Source organism: Dendrobates tinctorius, unplaced genomic scaffold (genome assembly GCF_039654945.1).
Source record: "Dendrobates tinctorius isolate UK_male_01 unplaced genomic scaffold, ASM3965494v1 ptg000216l, whole genome shotgun sequence".
In the NCBI taxonomy this organism is placed as follows: domain Eukaryota; kingdom Metazoa; phylum Chordata; class Amphibia; order Anura; family Dendrobatidae; genus Dendrobates; species Dendrobates tinctorius.
In genome coordinates this window covers 5,653,929-5,670,493 of record NW_027361883.1, presented here as the reverse complement: position 1 = coordinate 5,670,493, position 16,565 = coordinate 5,653,929, and the positions used below count along the sequence as shown (strand labels likewise).

At 45.2% G+C, this 16,565-nt stretch overlaps 1 protein-coding gene across 1 annotated transcript in view; it reads left to right on the top strand.

Moving 5' to 3' along the window:
- The first annotated feature begins 3,426 nt into the window (after positions 1-3,426).
- Positions 3,427-16,565, top strand: part of LOC141058890 (vomeronasal type-2 receptor 26-like) — an 80,904-nt gene continuing 67,765 nt past the window's right edge. The window contains exons 1-2 of the mRNA XM_073555093.1: positions 3,427-3,443; positions 5,701-5,992. Of these exons, the coding sequence (XP_073411194.1) occupies positions 3,427-3,443; positions 5,701-5,992 (309 nt within the window). The remainder of the gene's footprint in view (positions 3,444-5,700; positions 5,993-16,565) is intronic.

Genomic DNA, 16,565 nt, shown 5'->3' with positions numbered 1-16,565 from the left:
GTAATGCCACTGTGGTGACCGTACTCCTGGGGGTGCCACACTAATCATCTTAGTAGCCATTTCAAAACTGTGCAAATGGGTGTAGAGGTCCTTCATCTGTGGCTATGAAAAAGGACATACTGCAGGAGGGCTCATTGCTGCTTCCACAGTCATAGCAACATGTGCAGAATGGAATTCCACCATGTTAGAACATTGCAAATCCAACAATTTACCGGTAAGTCAAAAGACCTCTGAATCGAAGCAAGTCAATGATATGCAGGGGTCATTGGAAGTGAGCACACAGCGACCGTGCTTCTACAGCAATGCATCCAGGCCAGAATAGTGGTGGAGAAATTGCTGTACCACCAGGTTGAGGATGTGAGCCATGCAAGGCATTTGTTTGAGGCTGCCCAAGCAGAGAGCCACCACCAGGTTTGCAGCCTTATTGCACACAGCCTTCCCTGGCTCCAGGTATAGTGGTGACAGCCATTGCTCTTACTCAGCATGGATAGCTGTCCACAACTCTTGATTTGTGTGACTGGGTTCTCCAAGGCATAATAATTTGAACACTGCCTGATTGTGGTGAGCCATGGCTGAGCAGTATGGAGGTGGGATTGATTCTATCTGCACTGTTGGAACGCATGTCTGATAAAGGATGAGGTCCTGCTGCTGGGTTGTTGCCATCCTATTTCCCCCTCCACATCTCCTGGTGTACTGGCCTTTCTCCTGGTACCATATTTGCTCCATGCTCTGGACACTGTGCTGACAGACACAACTACCCTTCTTGCCACAGCTCACATCCATCCTGGAGCTGCACTACCTGACAAATTTCTGTGGGTTGTAGACATCACCTCATGCTACTGTCAATCTATGGGTGAGAGCAATGACAAACTCCAAAAGTGACCAAAACAGCAAAAAAATGAGAACAGAGAAGTGGTCTGTCATCCCCCCCCCTGCAGAAAGACTCCTTTATAGGGGTTGTCTTGCTAATTGCCGATCAATTCTACTATTTGTTTGTTCCATTTCCACAACAGCAGGAGCAACTGATTCACAATCGGTGTTGCTTTATACTTGCAACTGGATAGGATGATTTCACAGAAATGATTGACTTGAAGTTACATTGTGATGTTTAAGTATTCCCTTTATTTTTTAGCAATATATATATCAGTTGTGGCCAAAAGTATCGACACCCCTGCAATTCTGTCAGATAATACTCAGTTTCTTCCTGAAAACGATTGCAAACACAAATTCTTTGTTATTATTATCTTCATTTAATTTGTCTTAAATGAAAAAACACAAAAAATTGTCCTAAAGCCAAATTGGATATAATTCCACACCAAACATAAAGAGGGTGGACAAAAGTATTGGCACTGTTGGAAAAATCATGTGATGCTTCTCTAATTTGTGTAATTAACAGCACCTGTAACTTACCTGTGGCACCTAACAGGTGTTGGCAATAACTAAATCACACTTGCAGCCAGTTGACATGGATTAAAGTTGACTCAACCTCTGTCCTGTGTCCTTGTGTGTACCACATTGAGCATGGAGAAAAGAAAGAAGACCAAAGAACTGTCTGAGGACTTGAGAAACCAAATTGTGAGGAAGCATGAGCAATCTCAAGGCTACAAGTCGATCTCCAAAGACCTGAATGTTCCTGTGTCTACCGTGCGCAGTGTCATCAAGAAGTTTAAAGCCCATGGCACTGTGGCTAACCTCCCTAGATGTGGACGGAAAAGAAAAATTGACAAGAGATTTCAACGGAAGATTGTGGGAATGTTGGATAAAGAACCTCGACTAACATCCAAACAAGTTCAAGCTGCCCTGCAGTCCAAGGGTACAACAGTGTCAACCCGTACTATCCGTTGGCATCTGAATGAAAAGGGAAAAGAGAACACTTAAACAACAGAATATAACTCCACTTAAATAAAACTTCTGTGAAATCAAACTGTCCACTTAGGAAGCAAGACTGATTGACAATCAATTTCACACGCTGTTTTATGAATGGAAAAGACAACAGATGGAAATTATTGGCATTTATCAAGACACCCTCAATAAAGGAGTGGTACTGCAGGTGGGGACCACAGACCACATCTCAGTACCAATGCTTTCTGGCTGATGTTTTGGTCACTTTTGAATGTCGGTTGTGCTTTCACACTCGTGGTAGCATGAGACGAACTCTACAACCCACACAAGTGGCTCAGGTAGTGCAGTTCATCCAGGATGGCACATGCTGTGGCAAGAAGGTTTGCTGTGTCTGTCAGCATAGTGTCCAGAGGCTGAAGGCACTACCAGGAGACAGGCCAGTACACCCGGAGACAGAGGGGGCCGTAGGAGGGCAACAACCCAGCAGCAGGACCGCTACCTCAGCCTTTGCGCAAGGAGGAACAGGAGGAGCACAGCCAGAGCCCTGCAAAATGACCTCCAGCACGCCACAAATGTGCATGTATCTGTACAAACGATTAGAAACTGACTCCATGAGGATGGTCTGAGGGCCCAACATCCATAGATGGGGGTTGTACTCACAGCCCAAACACCGTGCAACACGCTTGGCATTAGCCACAGGACACCAGGATTGCCAAATTCGCCACTGGAGCCTTGTGCTCTTCACAGATGAAAGCAGGTTCACACTGAGCACATGTGACAGACATGACAGAGTCTGGAGACACCGTGGAGAGTGATCTGCTGCCTGCATCGTCACTCAGCATGACCGGTTTGGCAATGGTGTAGGGTGGCATTTCTTTGGAGGGTCGCACAGCCCTCCATGTGCTCGCCAGAGGTAGCTTAACTGCCACTAGGTATGGAGATGAGATCCTCAGACCCCTTTTGAGACCATATGCTTGTGCTGTGGGCCCTCGGTTCCTCCTAAAGCAGGTCAATTAGGAGGAACTGCCGCCAGACCTCATGTGGCTGGAGTGTGTCAGCAGTTCCTGCAAGATGAAGGCATTGAAGCTATGGACTGGCCCGTCCATTCCCCAGACCTGAATCCGATTGAGCACATCTGGGACATTATGTCTCGCGCCATCCATCAGTGTCACCTTGCACCACAGACTGTCCAGGAGTTGGTGGATGCTTTAGTCCAGGTCTGGAAGGAGATCCCTCAGGAGACCATCCACCACCTCATCAGGAGCATGCCCAGGCGTTGTACAGTAGGGAGGTCATACAGGCACGTGCAGACCACACACAATACTGAGCCTCATTTTGACTTGTTTTAAGGACATTACATTCCACTTTAGTTTTTTGTGTGACTCCAAATCCAGGCCTCCATTGGTTAATAAATTTGATTTCCATTGATGATTTTTGCATGATTTTGTTGTCAGCACATTCAACTTTGTAAGAAAAGGAAGAATGTCTCGCTCCAGAAATTTAGAATTCAGGATTTTTATTGTATCATGTTTAAAATACATTCATGGCTGCTTGTGATCAAGTAACGGCAACAAAGTTCACCGCATGGGGATATTCTCCAGGTATCTGTACGTGTTTCGAGCACAAATGCTCTTAGACTCAGAGTAGAGTCTAACTTTGTACAGAACAAAGTATTCAATGAGAATATTTCATTTATTCAGATCTAGGATGTGTTATTTGAGTGTTCCCTTTATTTTTTTGGGCGGTATATATATACTGTATACAGTTGTGGCCAAAAGTATTGACACCCCTGCAATTTTGTCAGATAATACTCAGTTTCTTCCTGAAAATGATTGCAAACACAAATTCTTTGGTATTATTATCTTCATTTAATTTGTCTTAAATGAAAAAAACACACACTGGGCCCTGCATTATGCTGCAAAATTTGTTGGTAGTCTTTAGACTTCATAATGCCATGTACACGGTCAAGCAGTCCAGTGCCAGAGGCAGCAAAGCAACCCCAAAACATCAGGGAACCTCCACCATGTTTGACTGTAGGTACCGTGTTCTTTTCTTTGCCTCTTTTTTTCTCCTGTAAACTCTATGTTGATGCCTTTGCCCAAAAACTCTACTTTTGTCTCATCTGACCAGAGAACATTCTTCCAAAACGTTTTAGGCTTTTTCAGGTAAGTTTTGGCAAACTCCAGCCTGGCTTTTTTATGTCTCGGGGTAAGAACTGGGGTCTTCCTGGGTCTCCTACCATACAGTCCCTTTTCATTCAGACGCCGACGGATAGTACGGGTTGGCACTGTTGTACCCTCGGACTGCAGGGCAGCTTGAACTTGTTTGGATGTTAGTCGAGGTTCTTTATCCAACATCCGCACAATCTTGCGTTGAAATCTCTTGTCAATTTTTCTTTTCCGTCCACATCTAGGGAGGTTAGCCACAGTGCCATGGGCTTTACACTTCTTGATGACACTGCGCACGGTAGACACAGGAACATTCAGGTCTTTGGAGATGGACTTGTAGCCTTGAGATTGCTCATGCTTCCTCACAATTTGGTTTCTCAAGTCCTCAGACAGTTCTTTGGTCTTCTTTCTTTTCTCCATGCTCAATGTGGTACACACAAGGACACAGGACAGAGGTTGAGTCAACTTTAATCCATGTCAACTGGCTGCAAGTGTGACTTAGTTATTGCCAACACCTGTTAGGTGCCACAGGTAAGTTACAGGTGCTGTTAATTACACAAATTAGAGAAGCATCACATGATTTTTCGAACAGTGCCAAAACTTTTGTCCACCCTCTTTTTTATGTTTGGTGTGGAATTATATCCAATTTGGCTTTAGGACAATTCTTTTTGTGTTTTTTCATTTAAGACAAATTAAATGAAGATAATAATACCAAAGAATTTGTGTTTGCAATCATTTTCAGGAAGAAACTTAGTATTATTTGACAGAATTGCAGGGGTGTCAATACTTTTGGCCATGACTGTATATTAATATATATATTATACTGTGTACTGTATATATACACACTGTTGGGGTTCCACTCTTTGGCAGCAGTTCAGGTAGGCAAAGGAAGCATGACATCACCGAGGCACATATCTCCCATGACTCATGAATTGTCTGGCTACAACCTTACAACATATATACATCTACAAATAAATACACTGTCATGATTTGTAGTTTTGCCCTGTCCTGTATTTTGTATAATATGTTATTTAACTTTTCTCTGGTTGTATTTGCTGTAAATTAACCATGTTTCCTTCCCCCAATACTTTGCAATGTCTTGTGATGTACCTGGACCATAATCTAATTTAGGCTTGTGTCAACAGCTAGTGGAACTGTGGCTATTGTTTTCCTAAGCAGAAGATAACCTACAATACACATCCTGTAGACTCAGTGGAGCCCTTACAAATCTAGAATCTTCTGATGGACCAAACCATTGAATAGTAGGTGTGGCCCCTACCCCCCTTCAGATGGGCTGATCCCAGGAGCCCTGACAATACATTCTTCTTTTAAGATCAGTTGTGATTTGAGTGCGGACGTGAAGGAGTCACGAACTGAGTTGAGGTCAGCTCGTGACGTCCGTGGGATTGTGTGGAATCCTGTGGACTATTGCAAGGATTATTGTTATCATATCTGGCACAAGGACTATCGTGAGGTGCCCGGATTTGTTTCAATTGTGTGGACTTATTGTGGACTTCTCATGGACTCCAAGGACATTATGGATATTTGATGTTGTATGCTCCCTGCCTTAATAAATCTCGTTGGATCGTCCCTCGGCCTGTTGTCCCTTCTTGCTCTGTCGTATACACCATCACACACACACACATATATATACTTACATATAAATTTATTTTTTTATCTTTCTTTATAGGTACTACTTTCAAGCAAAAATATCTTATCTGATTTTCCTTTTTGCCATCGATAATATCAACAAGAATCCTGACATTTTGCCCAATATTACTCTGGGATATCATCTTTATGACTCGTGCTCTGATGGACGACTGGCAGCACGACATGTGTTACATTTTCTGTCTGGCCCGGATGGGACAATACCGAATTACTCTTCTATGGGCCGTGGTCGGCTGGTTGGTGTCGTTGGTGATCAGTCCTCAGCTCCCACTATGGCAGCAGCACAAATCCTTGGATTATACGGATACCCTCAGGTACTGGACACTCTCTGCATTTCTTTAGTACAAGTGTTGTAATGTGATTGAATAATTATTCTCTAATAATATCTGTAATATCTGTGATAAATCAGTAATGTTAGTAAGCACAGCACACCTTCTACACCATCATCTCATGTTCTATGGAATCACTAGAAAAAGATTCAATCGAAAACAATATTTTTAGGAATCAAAATTTAGAAGTGAACATATAATCCCTTAAAAGTACTATTTATTCAATGGTTTAAAATGACACCTTCCCAGTGAAAAAAATGGCAAATGCCACAATTGAAAAAACCTATTATGAGATGCTGCAAAGCCCTATAATAGGCCAATCTGATTTCTGCCTGTCGGTGGAGGTTGGCACCCTAAATAACGATATTTTGTCACCTCCGCTCAACGAGGACTATCCCTCAATCCCCTACCAATCCCTAATCCCATAGGTGGGAAAACAATATCAAAATAGTGCATATATGAAACATCAGAATGCCCTATATACAATGCATACAATCACAGAAAAAAATATATCAAACAGTAAAAACCAGCTACATCCACATCATGATAAACAAGGACCAACCATATATCTAAAAGGCATTACAATAGTCATGACATGTCCTAAACAAAAAGGAACATAAATAATACATCAAAGATCAGGAAATGGCCACTTATCATGTGTAGAGACACCCCGACGCGTTTCCCCGCCGTAGCGGTTCATCAGGAGGTGTAGAAGATAATACTGATGTCGGTAATGCCAGATACCATGATGCTGAGTGATGGTATCGGCGGTCAGTGGGGCCGGGTTTAAATAACCCCCCAGATGATCACTTACCTCCGACTGCCCCCCCCCCGCTGGATATTGCTGATCGAGCGAGAACGTCCTGGTGTATTTTCTCATCCTCGGCTTCCTGCTGGCGCCGACGAGCGACTCATGGACGCGGGCGGAAGTCGTCATCATCACTGCGTGTGATAGGTAAGTAACGACTGCCGAGCATTGCTGCGTCGTTGGTGAGATCTGCCTGTTTGGCAGCTCACTAGCGACCATTTAGTGATGCACCAGCGATACTCACAGGGTCATATCGCTGTCAGGATCGCTGGTGCAACGCCAAATGTAACAGGACCTTTAATCACACAGAAAAACAAATAATAGGCTCCAAAGTAAATGATTCCCCAGTATGTGAAAAACTCACGTGGATGTACCCAGAAGTTTTCAGTCAGGACCCAGCGTGCGCTCCACCCTGGAATGCATACATAATAGCCAGGGACCTTCCAGTATCAAAAAATCACTTCCGGTGTATGATATACCCGGAGGTTTGCAGGCATGGGCTCCACACTGGAACACATACACAATAGCCAAGGAACATCCGGTATTAAGAAATAACATCCGGTATTAAGCAAACCGCTATGAAGATGTAGAGCGCTTCACTTCCTGTAGGAAGTGTTCCACTGTGGAACGCAAATAGTCTTCACATCCTACAGGAATCCTCTCTGCTCATCCAGATAGTGATACAACACAAGGGCAGGGGAGAATAGAGCTAATAGTGGCACAGATACCGGGGATCCAATCACAATGGTGCCAAATAATACAAAATCACAAAAATAAATCCACGCATACAATATATAAATATTGCCAAACAAAGTAGCCCATGTCATACCAACATGCTCTGATATACCATAAAGATAGGATCCCCCATACATTTTACAAAGACTTAAAGGACACAGTTAGTCAATCAGGAATTTTTTCATATAAAAGAGGTATATGACATGCACTCATTCATCCCATCTGGGGAGATAGACTGCAATCTAAAAATCCATTCACATTCACGTCTCAAAATAATTTTATCCAGGTTCCCTCCCCTCACTCTTGGCTTAATCAGCTCAATCACATTGAAGGTGATGTCGCTCAGATGGCCCTCATGTACAGCATTCATATGTCGTGCGACCGGGGTATCCTGCTTGTTTTTTATATCCCCCAGGTGTTCACCCACCCTCACCCACAGTTCTCTACTGGTTTTACACATGTAATCCATAGGGCAAGTGCATGTCTCCTTATACACCAAACCTGTCGATCTGCAATTTCCAAAATCTCTTATGCAAAAGGTTCTCCCATTGGTCGAGCTGGTGAAAGTTTTACACTGAGACATCATTATGCATTTGGAGCAGTTGCTGCATTTAAAGAATCCCAAGGGCTTCCTATCCAGCCATGTACCTGCCCCAGTCGGCCTCGGATATAGACTACGTACAAGCAGATGCCCTATAGATCTTCCCATGCTATATGTAACGCTTGGTTTCTGTGAAACGAGGCCTCTCAAATTGGGGTCAGCCAGCAATATACCCCAATGCCTTTTCAAAATATGGTAGACCCTATCAGCCTGGCCATCATAAGTACCAAAAAGTCTAACCAAGTTGTCACTGGCTTTACTACAGGCTCCTTTCTGTAAAAGAAGGGAAGATCTATCGGTTGAAAAAGCCTCATTTCGTGATCCTTTTAATACATGTGAAGAATAGCCTCTCATTCTAAACATATTATATAGATCACTCGCCTGCCTCCTAAAGGTGCCCAAATCGGAACAGTTCCTCTAGATCCTGAGGAACTGCCCCTTAGGTATTCCCCTTTTGAGTGGTACTGGATGGTAATGTGGCGCCCCTGAGGCTCAGTCGCCACAGAGGTACTGCACCTTCTCCTAAGGTGTAGTGCCCCACCGCCTAGGTAAGTTGGGAACTCCTTTCCGCACTCCAACACTCGCATCCCACACAACAGGGTAGTTCAGCATAATCACAGTGAGGGTTCTCTCTCCTCCTAGACATTAGGAGTGCCCTGGTGGTTCCCTGCTTGGAACACTGGATGTGCTGGGAGGTGGGTGGAGTTGAGATATATAAAAGGTTGGGAAGGTTTAGAATTACAGGTTAGTTGAGTCTGGACAGTCAGTCAGGAGAGTCTGAGGATGGGTCCGAAAGGAAGGAGTGCTGCAGCTGCCTCAGTGATCTGAGCCAGCTGGCACGGGAGAAGAACAGAAGGAGAAAGATGTAGAACTGCAACCTAAGCTTCCCTAGGAAAGAGGAGTAGAGAGAACAGAGAGGAGTTGTGGGTCGGAATAGGAACCCTGCCTATAGGTTCTCAGCGCAAGGCCGGGGCCCGGTCCCCGAGGTTATATGGCCACTTATGATTCTGCAGCAGACAACGGTGGAGTAGTTAGCTGTAAATGCACTACTCCCATCTAAGACTTGGGGCACAACAGCAACTGAATAGAGAGCCAGGACTCCGGAGAAGGGAGTCCCCGAGAGAGGCTACAGCTGTCTGCCATACAAGTGGAGTTGTTAGGAACATCTGACAGGAGGAACTCCAGAGTACTATGGTACTGGAGCTCTTCACACCTTAAGGTGCAATAGAGGAGTCGTTCAGGAGAGGTACATGTTGGCGGAGTGTTGGAGAGGAGAATCCTGACTTGCCCAGGAGGTTGATTGAGTCTCTGCCCTGGAGGACACAGCACGGAGGCAGGCACCAGTGTGTACCATGGACTATGAGTAAAGCTTTGGAACTGCAAGCCCTGGTGTCTTCCATTCATTTGTGTGCTGACGCAATACATCTGAGTACCAGCATTCCTCACACCACCTGCGCCTATCCTCATCTATTGCAATTACACTGCCCTGGGTTTACAGCTTCACCTGTGGGGAGCTACACCATCTATGCTGCATCACACCATCAGCCCCAGAGGATCTGCACGCAGCGTTGGCTTAAAATATTGCTTGCCAACCACCACAGGTGGCGTCACAAACTATCACATAAACTATATCACAAACCACCATTGATTTGGGTGCCCAGGGCCACGGACCGGGTCACCGCCACTGTGACACCTTTCCCCCCTGACACCGGCCCGGTACCGAGTACCCCACAACCCTGGGAGGGTGACCCATTTTTGGCATCATGAACAGGATGACGAGACCCGATACCATTGGGTTCTGTGCACCTGAAATTTGTGAGACTTTATACTTTTGAAAGTGTGCAGAAGACCTAATTTAATAGACTGTAAAATGGACATTAGAAATGGCCGCTGGCGCAGAGAAGAGGGGCGTGAAGAGATGGGAGGTCCTAGGAAAAGACCACGAAGAGTATTGGGCCTTCACTGCCTGAATTACTATGTGACAGCGACATGGCCCACTGTTATGAATGGGTCACCGAGGAGAAAAAAACAAAACAAGCTAAGTCACAGAAAACCATAGAGGTTGGTAACTATGCAGATTGCAGATCCCTGATCTTCCCACACAACTAGCAGTAGCCGTGGAGCGTGCCTACGATGTTCCTAGACGCCTCCTCACGGCCGGAAGACTAAATAAGCCTAAAGCAAGAAAAGGGAAAACTAACTGCCCCAGAGCAGACCCCAAAGGAATAGATAGCCCCCAGACATGTATTGACGGTGAAACAAGATGAAGACACAAACACAGGCAGGAAAATAGGCTGAGCAAATGATGGGGCCCAAACTAACTAGACAGGAAAGGAAAGACACTGTGTGCAACCTGCAAAAAAACTCTACAAAAATCATGTCCAACACTTCTGATAGCAAAATTAACCCTGAAGTCACTAGACTTCTCCCACTATATCAACACTGTGAAATATTCTGAGACAGAGCAAAAAGAGACCGAACTAGTAAGGGACAAAAAGCCAATTGGCAAAATACTGATAAATAAGAGTGGAAATTCAGCACAGCCCCCAGCCGGGGCAGGCTGACCACACCAAAAAACTGAATAGACCAACAAAATCAAGTGTGAACATTAGCAGAAAAACTTAGCTTTAGATGACTGGAACAGAGCTGAAAACCAAGAGCTGACAAGCCAGAAGGAATCACCCGAAACTGCATAGGGCGTCGGCTGTCTTAAATCCAATCTGAGGCTCCTGAGATCCAATCGTCATCCTCATTCTCAGGTGGCAGATCTCCACTGATCAAATCAGCATCTCTACCTCCTATTACCACCCGAGGGAGTCTGGAAGGAGAACTCACAACTGGTGAACCAGAGAATGAACTCACAACAGTACCCCCCCCTTGAGGAGGGGTCACCAAACCCTCATCCTCGCCACCAGGCCGATCAGGATGGGCCCGGTGAGAAGCACGAACCAATCTATTGGCATGAATATCGGAGGCAGAGACCCAAGAATTATCCTCCTGACCATAACCCTTCCATTTGACCAAATACTGGAGTCTCAATCTAACCAATCAAGAATCCAATATTTTCTCTACCTCATATTCCACATTGCCTTCAACCAACACAGGGTCAGGAGATGCTGCCATAGGAACGACTGGCTCAACAAACCTCTTCAACAGAGATTTGTGAAATACGTTATGGATCTTGAACGTAACTAGAAGAGCCAATCGAAATGAAACAGGATTAAGAATTTCCAAAATCTTATAAGGACGAATAAATCTTGGCTTAAATTTAGGAGATGCAACCTTCATAGGAATATTCTTAGACGACAACCAAACCATATCACCCACTTTTAACCGGGGACCAATGGTCCTATGCCAGTTGGAAAATTGCTGGGCCTTTTCCTGAGAGAGTGACAACTTATCCACTACTTGGTCCCATATCTGCTGCATACTCTTATACTCTTAACCACAGTGTCCACACCTGGGCAGGACGAAGATTCCACTTGCCCTGAAGAGAATCGAGGATGAAACCCAAAATTACAGAAAATGGGTGACATCAAAGTGGCAGAACTAGCTCTATTGTTCAGTGCGAATTCGGCCAAGGGCAAAAATGAGACCCAGTCATCCTGATCAGCAGATATAAAACATCTCAAATAAGACTCCAAGGTCTGGTTTGTTCTCTCAGTCTGTCCATTGGTCTGGGGATGAAACGCGGAGGAGAAGGATAACTGAATTCCCAGATTGGAACAAAAGGCTTTCCAGAATCTGGAAGCAAACTGGACTCCTCTGTCGGACACAATATTCTCAGGAATCCCATGTAACCGAACCACCTGTTGTAAAAACAAGGGCACCAACTCAGCGGAAGATGGCAACTTTGGGAGTGGTACAAGATGGACCATCTTCGAAAATCTATCACAAATCACCCAGATAATAGTCATTCTCTGAGAGACAGGAAGATCAGAAATAAAATCCATTGAGATATGGGTCCATGGCCTCTTGGGCACCGGCAAGGGCATCATCAACCCACTAGAATGAGAACAGGGTTTAGACCGAGAACAAGTCCCACAGGATTGTACAAAATTCCTGACGTCACGAGATAAGGCAGGCCACCAAAAGGACCGACTCACCAAATCTCTGGTACCAAAAATACCTGGATGACCAGCCAATGCGGAGCAATGAATTTCAGACATCACTCTCTTTCTCCACTGGTCAGGAGCATACAATTTTCCCATAGGGCAACGCTCAGGTTTATCCTCCTGAAATTCCTCCAGGGCGCGTCTCAAATCGGGCGAAATGGCAGAAAGAACTACCCCCTCACCTAAGATGGTAGTAGGCTCGGCCACACTAAGAGAATCGGCAAAGAAACTCCTAGAAAGGGCGTCTGCCTTAACATTCTTAGTGCCCAGAAGAAAAGAGACCACAAAATTAAAACGCTTGAAAAATAAGGCCCATCTAGCCTGTCTAGGATTCAAGCGTTTGGCCGACTCCAGATAAATCAAATTCTTGTGATCGGTGAGGACCACAACTTGATGTCTAGCTCCCTCCAACCAATGTCTCCACTCCTCAAATGCCCACTTCATGGCCAACAATTCCCAATTCCCCACGTCACAGTTGCGTTCAGATGGGGAGAACTTACGAGAAAAGAAGGCACAGGGATTCATCTTAGAAGTCACAGGGTCTTTTTGGGACAAAACAGGTCCTGCACCAATCTCAGAAGCATCTACCTCCACCTGAAATGGAAGTGAGACATCAGGTTGCCGTAAAACTGGAGCTGAAGTAAATCTCTGCTTAAGCTCCTGAAATGCTGAGACAGCCTCAGGAGACCAATTCAGCACATCAGCGCCCTTCTTGGTCAGATCAGTCAGTGGTTTGACAATACCAGAAAAATTACCTATAAATTTACGATAGAAATTAGCAAAACCCAAAAACTTCTGGAGGGCCTTCAAAGAAGTAGGCTGAACCTAATCATAAATGGCCTGCACCTTGGCCGGGTCCATTTCAATAGTCGATGGAGACAAGATAAATCCCAAAAATGAAATTCTCTGTACACCAAAGAGGCATTTCGATCCCTTAACAAACAGGGAATTCTCCCTCAAAATCCAAAACACAGTCCGGACGTGTTCCACATGAGAATCCCAATCACTAGAAAAGATCAAAATATCATCCAGATAGATGATCAAAAACTTATCCACAAGGTCACGGAAAATATCATTCATAAAGGACTGGAAGACAGAAGGGGCATTAGTGAGCCCAAAAGGTATCACCAGGTACTCAAAATGTCCCTCCAGAGTATTAAACGCCGTCTTCCATTCATCCCTATGCTTGATGTGAATAAGATTATATGCCCCCCTGAGGTCAAGCTTAGTAAACCAGCAGGCACTCTTAACTCTGGAGAATAAATCAGACATCAGAGGTAACGGGTACTGATATTTAACCATCATCTTGTTAAGGGAGCGATAATCAATACACGGTCTTAATGAACCATCTTTCTTGGCCACAAAAAAAGCACCAGCACCTAAAGGTGACGAGGATGGTCTAATATGACCCTTCTCCAGCGACTCCTTAATATAGGATCGCATAGCATCATGTTCGGGTACTGATAAGTTGAAAAGCCGACCCTTGGGAAATTTAAACCCAGGCATCGACTCAATTGCACAGTCAGAACTCCTATGAGGAGGCAAAGACGCAGACTTGCTCTCACTAAATACATCAGAAAAATCGGCTAGATAATCAGGAATATCATGAGACTGAGGAGAGGTGGAGAAAACAGGAGCGTCCCTAAGAACACACTGACAACCCCAACTCACCACAGACCCAGATTTCCAATCCAAAACTGGATTATGAGTTTGCAACCAAGGAAATCCTAGAACAATAGTATCATGCAGATTATGCAGCACCAACAATTTACAATTTTCTTGGTGGTCTGGGGCAACTCGCATTGTCACCTGGGTCCAAAACTGAGGTTTATTCTCCGCCAAAGAAGTAGCATCAATATCCCTCAAAGGAATAGGCATCCGCAGAGGCGTCATGGAAAAACCACAACGTTTAGCAAAGTCCAAATCCATCAGATTCAACGCTGCTCCTGAATCCACAAAAGCCTTTTGTGGAAAACGTGGATAAGGAGCAGATCAGAATAATTGCCAAAAGAAACTTAGGTTATACACTGCTCACAGCAAATGTGTGTGCAAAACGCTTCTCTTGTTTTGGGCAGACAGAAATAATATGAGAGGTGTCTCCACAGAATAAACACAGCTTATTACGCCTTCTAAACTCCTGACGTTGCGCCCTAGACAAAACCCCATCACATTGCATAGGTTCAGACGTTTGTTCAAAAGGTGGCAACTCCTCCAGTGTAGTTTTACATTCACGTAAACGCCGATCAACTTGAATGGCTAATGACATAGAATCATCCAGACCAGAGGGAACAGGAAATCCCACCATAACATCTTTTACGGTCTCTGATAAACCCTTCCGAAAGAGAGCTGCCAATGCACTATCTTTCCATGCAGTAAGGACTGCCCACTTTTGGAATTTTTGACAGTATAACTCTGCAGAATCCTGACCCTGGTTTAATGCCAACAGGGTTCTCTCAGCTTGATCAACAGCATTAGGATCATCATACAACAACCCCAAGGCTTGAAAAAATGCATCCACATTAGTCAGAATAGGATTTTCAGGTGTCAGAGAAAAAGCCCAATCCTGGAGATCGCCGCGCAGCAAGGAGATGACAATTTTAACCTGCTGCACAGAGCTCCCCGATGAGTTAGGCTTCAAGGCCAGAAATAATTTACAATTATTCTTAAAATTCTGAAATTTAGACCGATCCCCAGAAAACACATCAGGAGTAGGGATCTTAGGTTCAGCAGCATGTGACTGAATGAGGTAGGTGGAAATTCCCTGCACTTCAGCAGCCTGCTGCTCCACACGATCAGACAATTGCTTAATCTCCATTAGGAAAAAGAAAAAAAACATCCTTCTACGGCCCCAGAGAAAAAAGAGGAAAAAAATTTTTTTGAAAATTCTGACGCCTTTTTTTTAACAACTTTTTCGTGCTTTTAAGTACCCTACAATCTGCGGTATGGCTGGTGATTCTGTTATGAATGGGTCACCGAGAAGAAAAAAACAAAACAAGCTAAGTCACAGAAAACCAGAGAGGTTGGTAACTATGCAGATTGCAGATCCCTGATCTTCATACACAACTAGCAGTAGCCGTGGAGCGGGCCTATAATGTTCCTAGACGCCTCGTCACGGCCGGAAGACTAAATAAGCCTAAAGCAAGAAAAGGGAAAACTAACTGCCCCAGAGCAGACCCCAAAGGAATAAATAGCCTCCACACATGTATTGACGGTGAAACAAGATGAAGGCACAAACACAGGCAGGAAAATAGGCTGAGCAAATGATGGGGCCCAAACTAACTAGACAGGAAAGGAAAGACTCTGTCTGCAACCTGCAAAAAACCCTACAAAAATCATGTCCGACACTTCTGATAGCAAAATTAACCCTGAAGTCACTAGACTTCTCCCACTATATCAGCACGCTGAAATATTCTGAGACAGAGCAAAAAGAGACCGAACTAGTACGGGACAAAAAGCCAATTGGCAAAATACTGATAAATAAGAGTGGAAATTCAGCACAGCCCCCAGCAGGGGCAGGCTGACCACACCAAAAAACTGAATAGACTAACAAAATCAAGTGTGAACATTAGCAGAAAAACTTAGCTTTAGATGACTGGAATAGAGCTGAAAACCAGAGCTGAATACCAAGAGCTGACAAGCCAGAAGGAATCACCAGCAACTGAATAGGGCGTCGGCTGTCTTAAATCCAATCCGAGACTCCTGAGATCCAATCGTCATCCCCATTCTCAGATGGCAGATCTCCACCGATCAAATCAGCCTCTCTACCTCCTGTTAACACCCGATGGAGTCTGGAAGGAGAACTCACAACTGGTGAACCAGAGAATGAACTCACAACAGCCCACCCCCCAAGGGGTTCGTATACTGGCTTGGTATGGAGGCGCTGGAAGAAGACGCTGCCCCCGGAAGGAGGGGCAGAAGAAGCCAGTGGCAGGAAAGGGGCCGAGGCAGGAAGAAGAACGCCAGAACGCCATTTTGGAGAGTGAGGGAAGGAGGCCTGCAGAGCGCGGGGAAACGGATATCCCCGGCGCCATGGCTGAAGGGTCTGACCCGATCTCAGAGATGAACCGCCGGCAGCTGGAAGAACAAATAGTCGAGCTGACACCCGGCTGCAGCTGAGACAGGAGGCCTTGGAGAGGCTGAACCGGCAGCATGCCCAAGAGGGGCCTACGCCTGCGGTACCCGCTCCACCGGTACCTGCGGCCATTGCACCGGACTGTCCTCAGGCAGCACCAGTCTATATCTCCAAGCTGTCCATAGAGCTGGTTGCGGCCCGCCCGGAGGAGTCCCCGGAGACCCCGG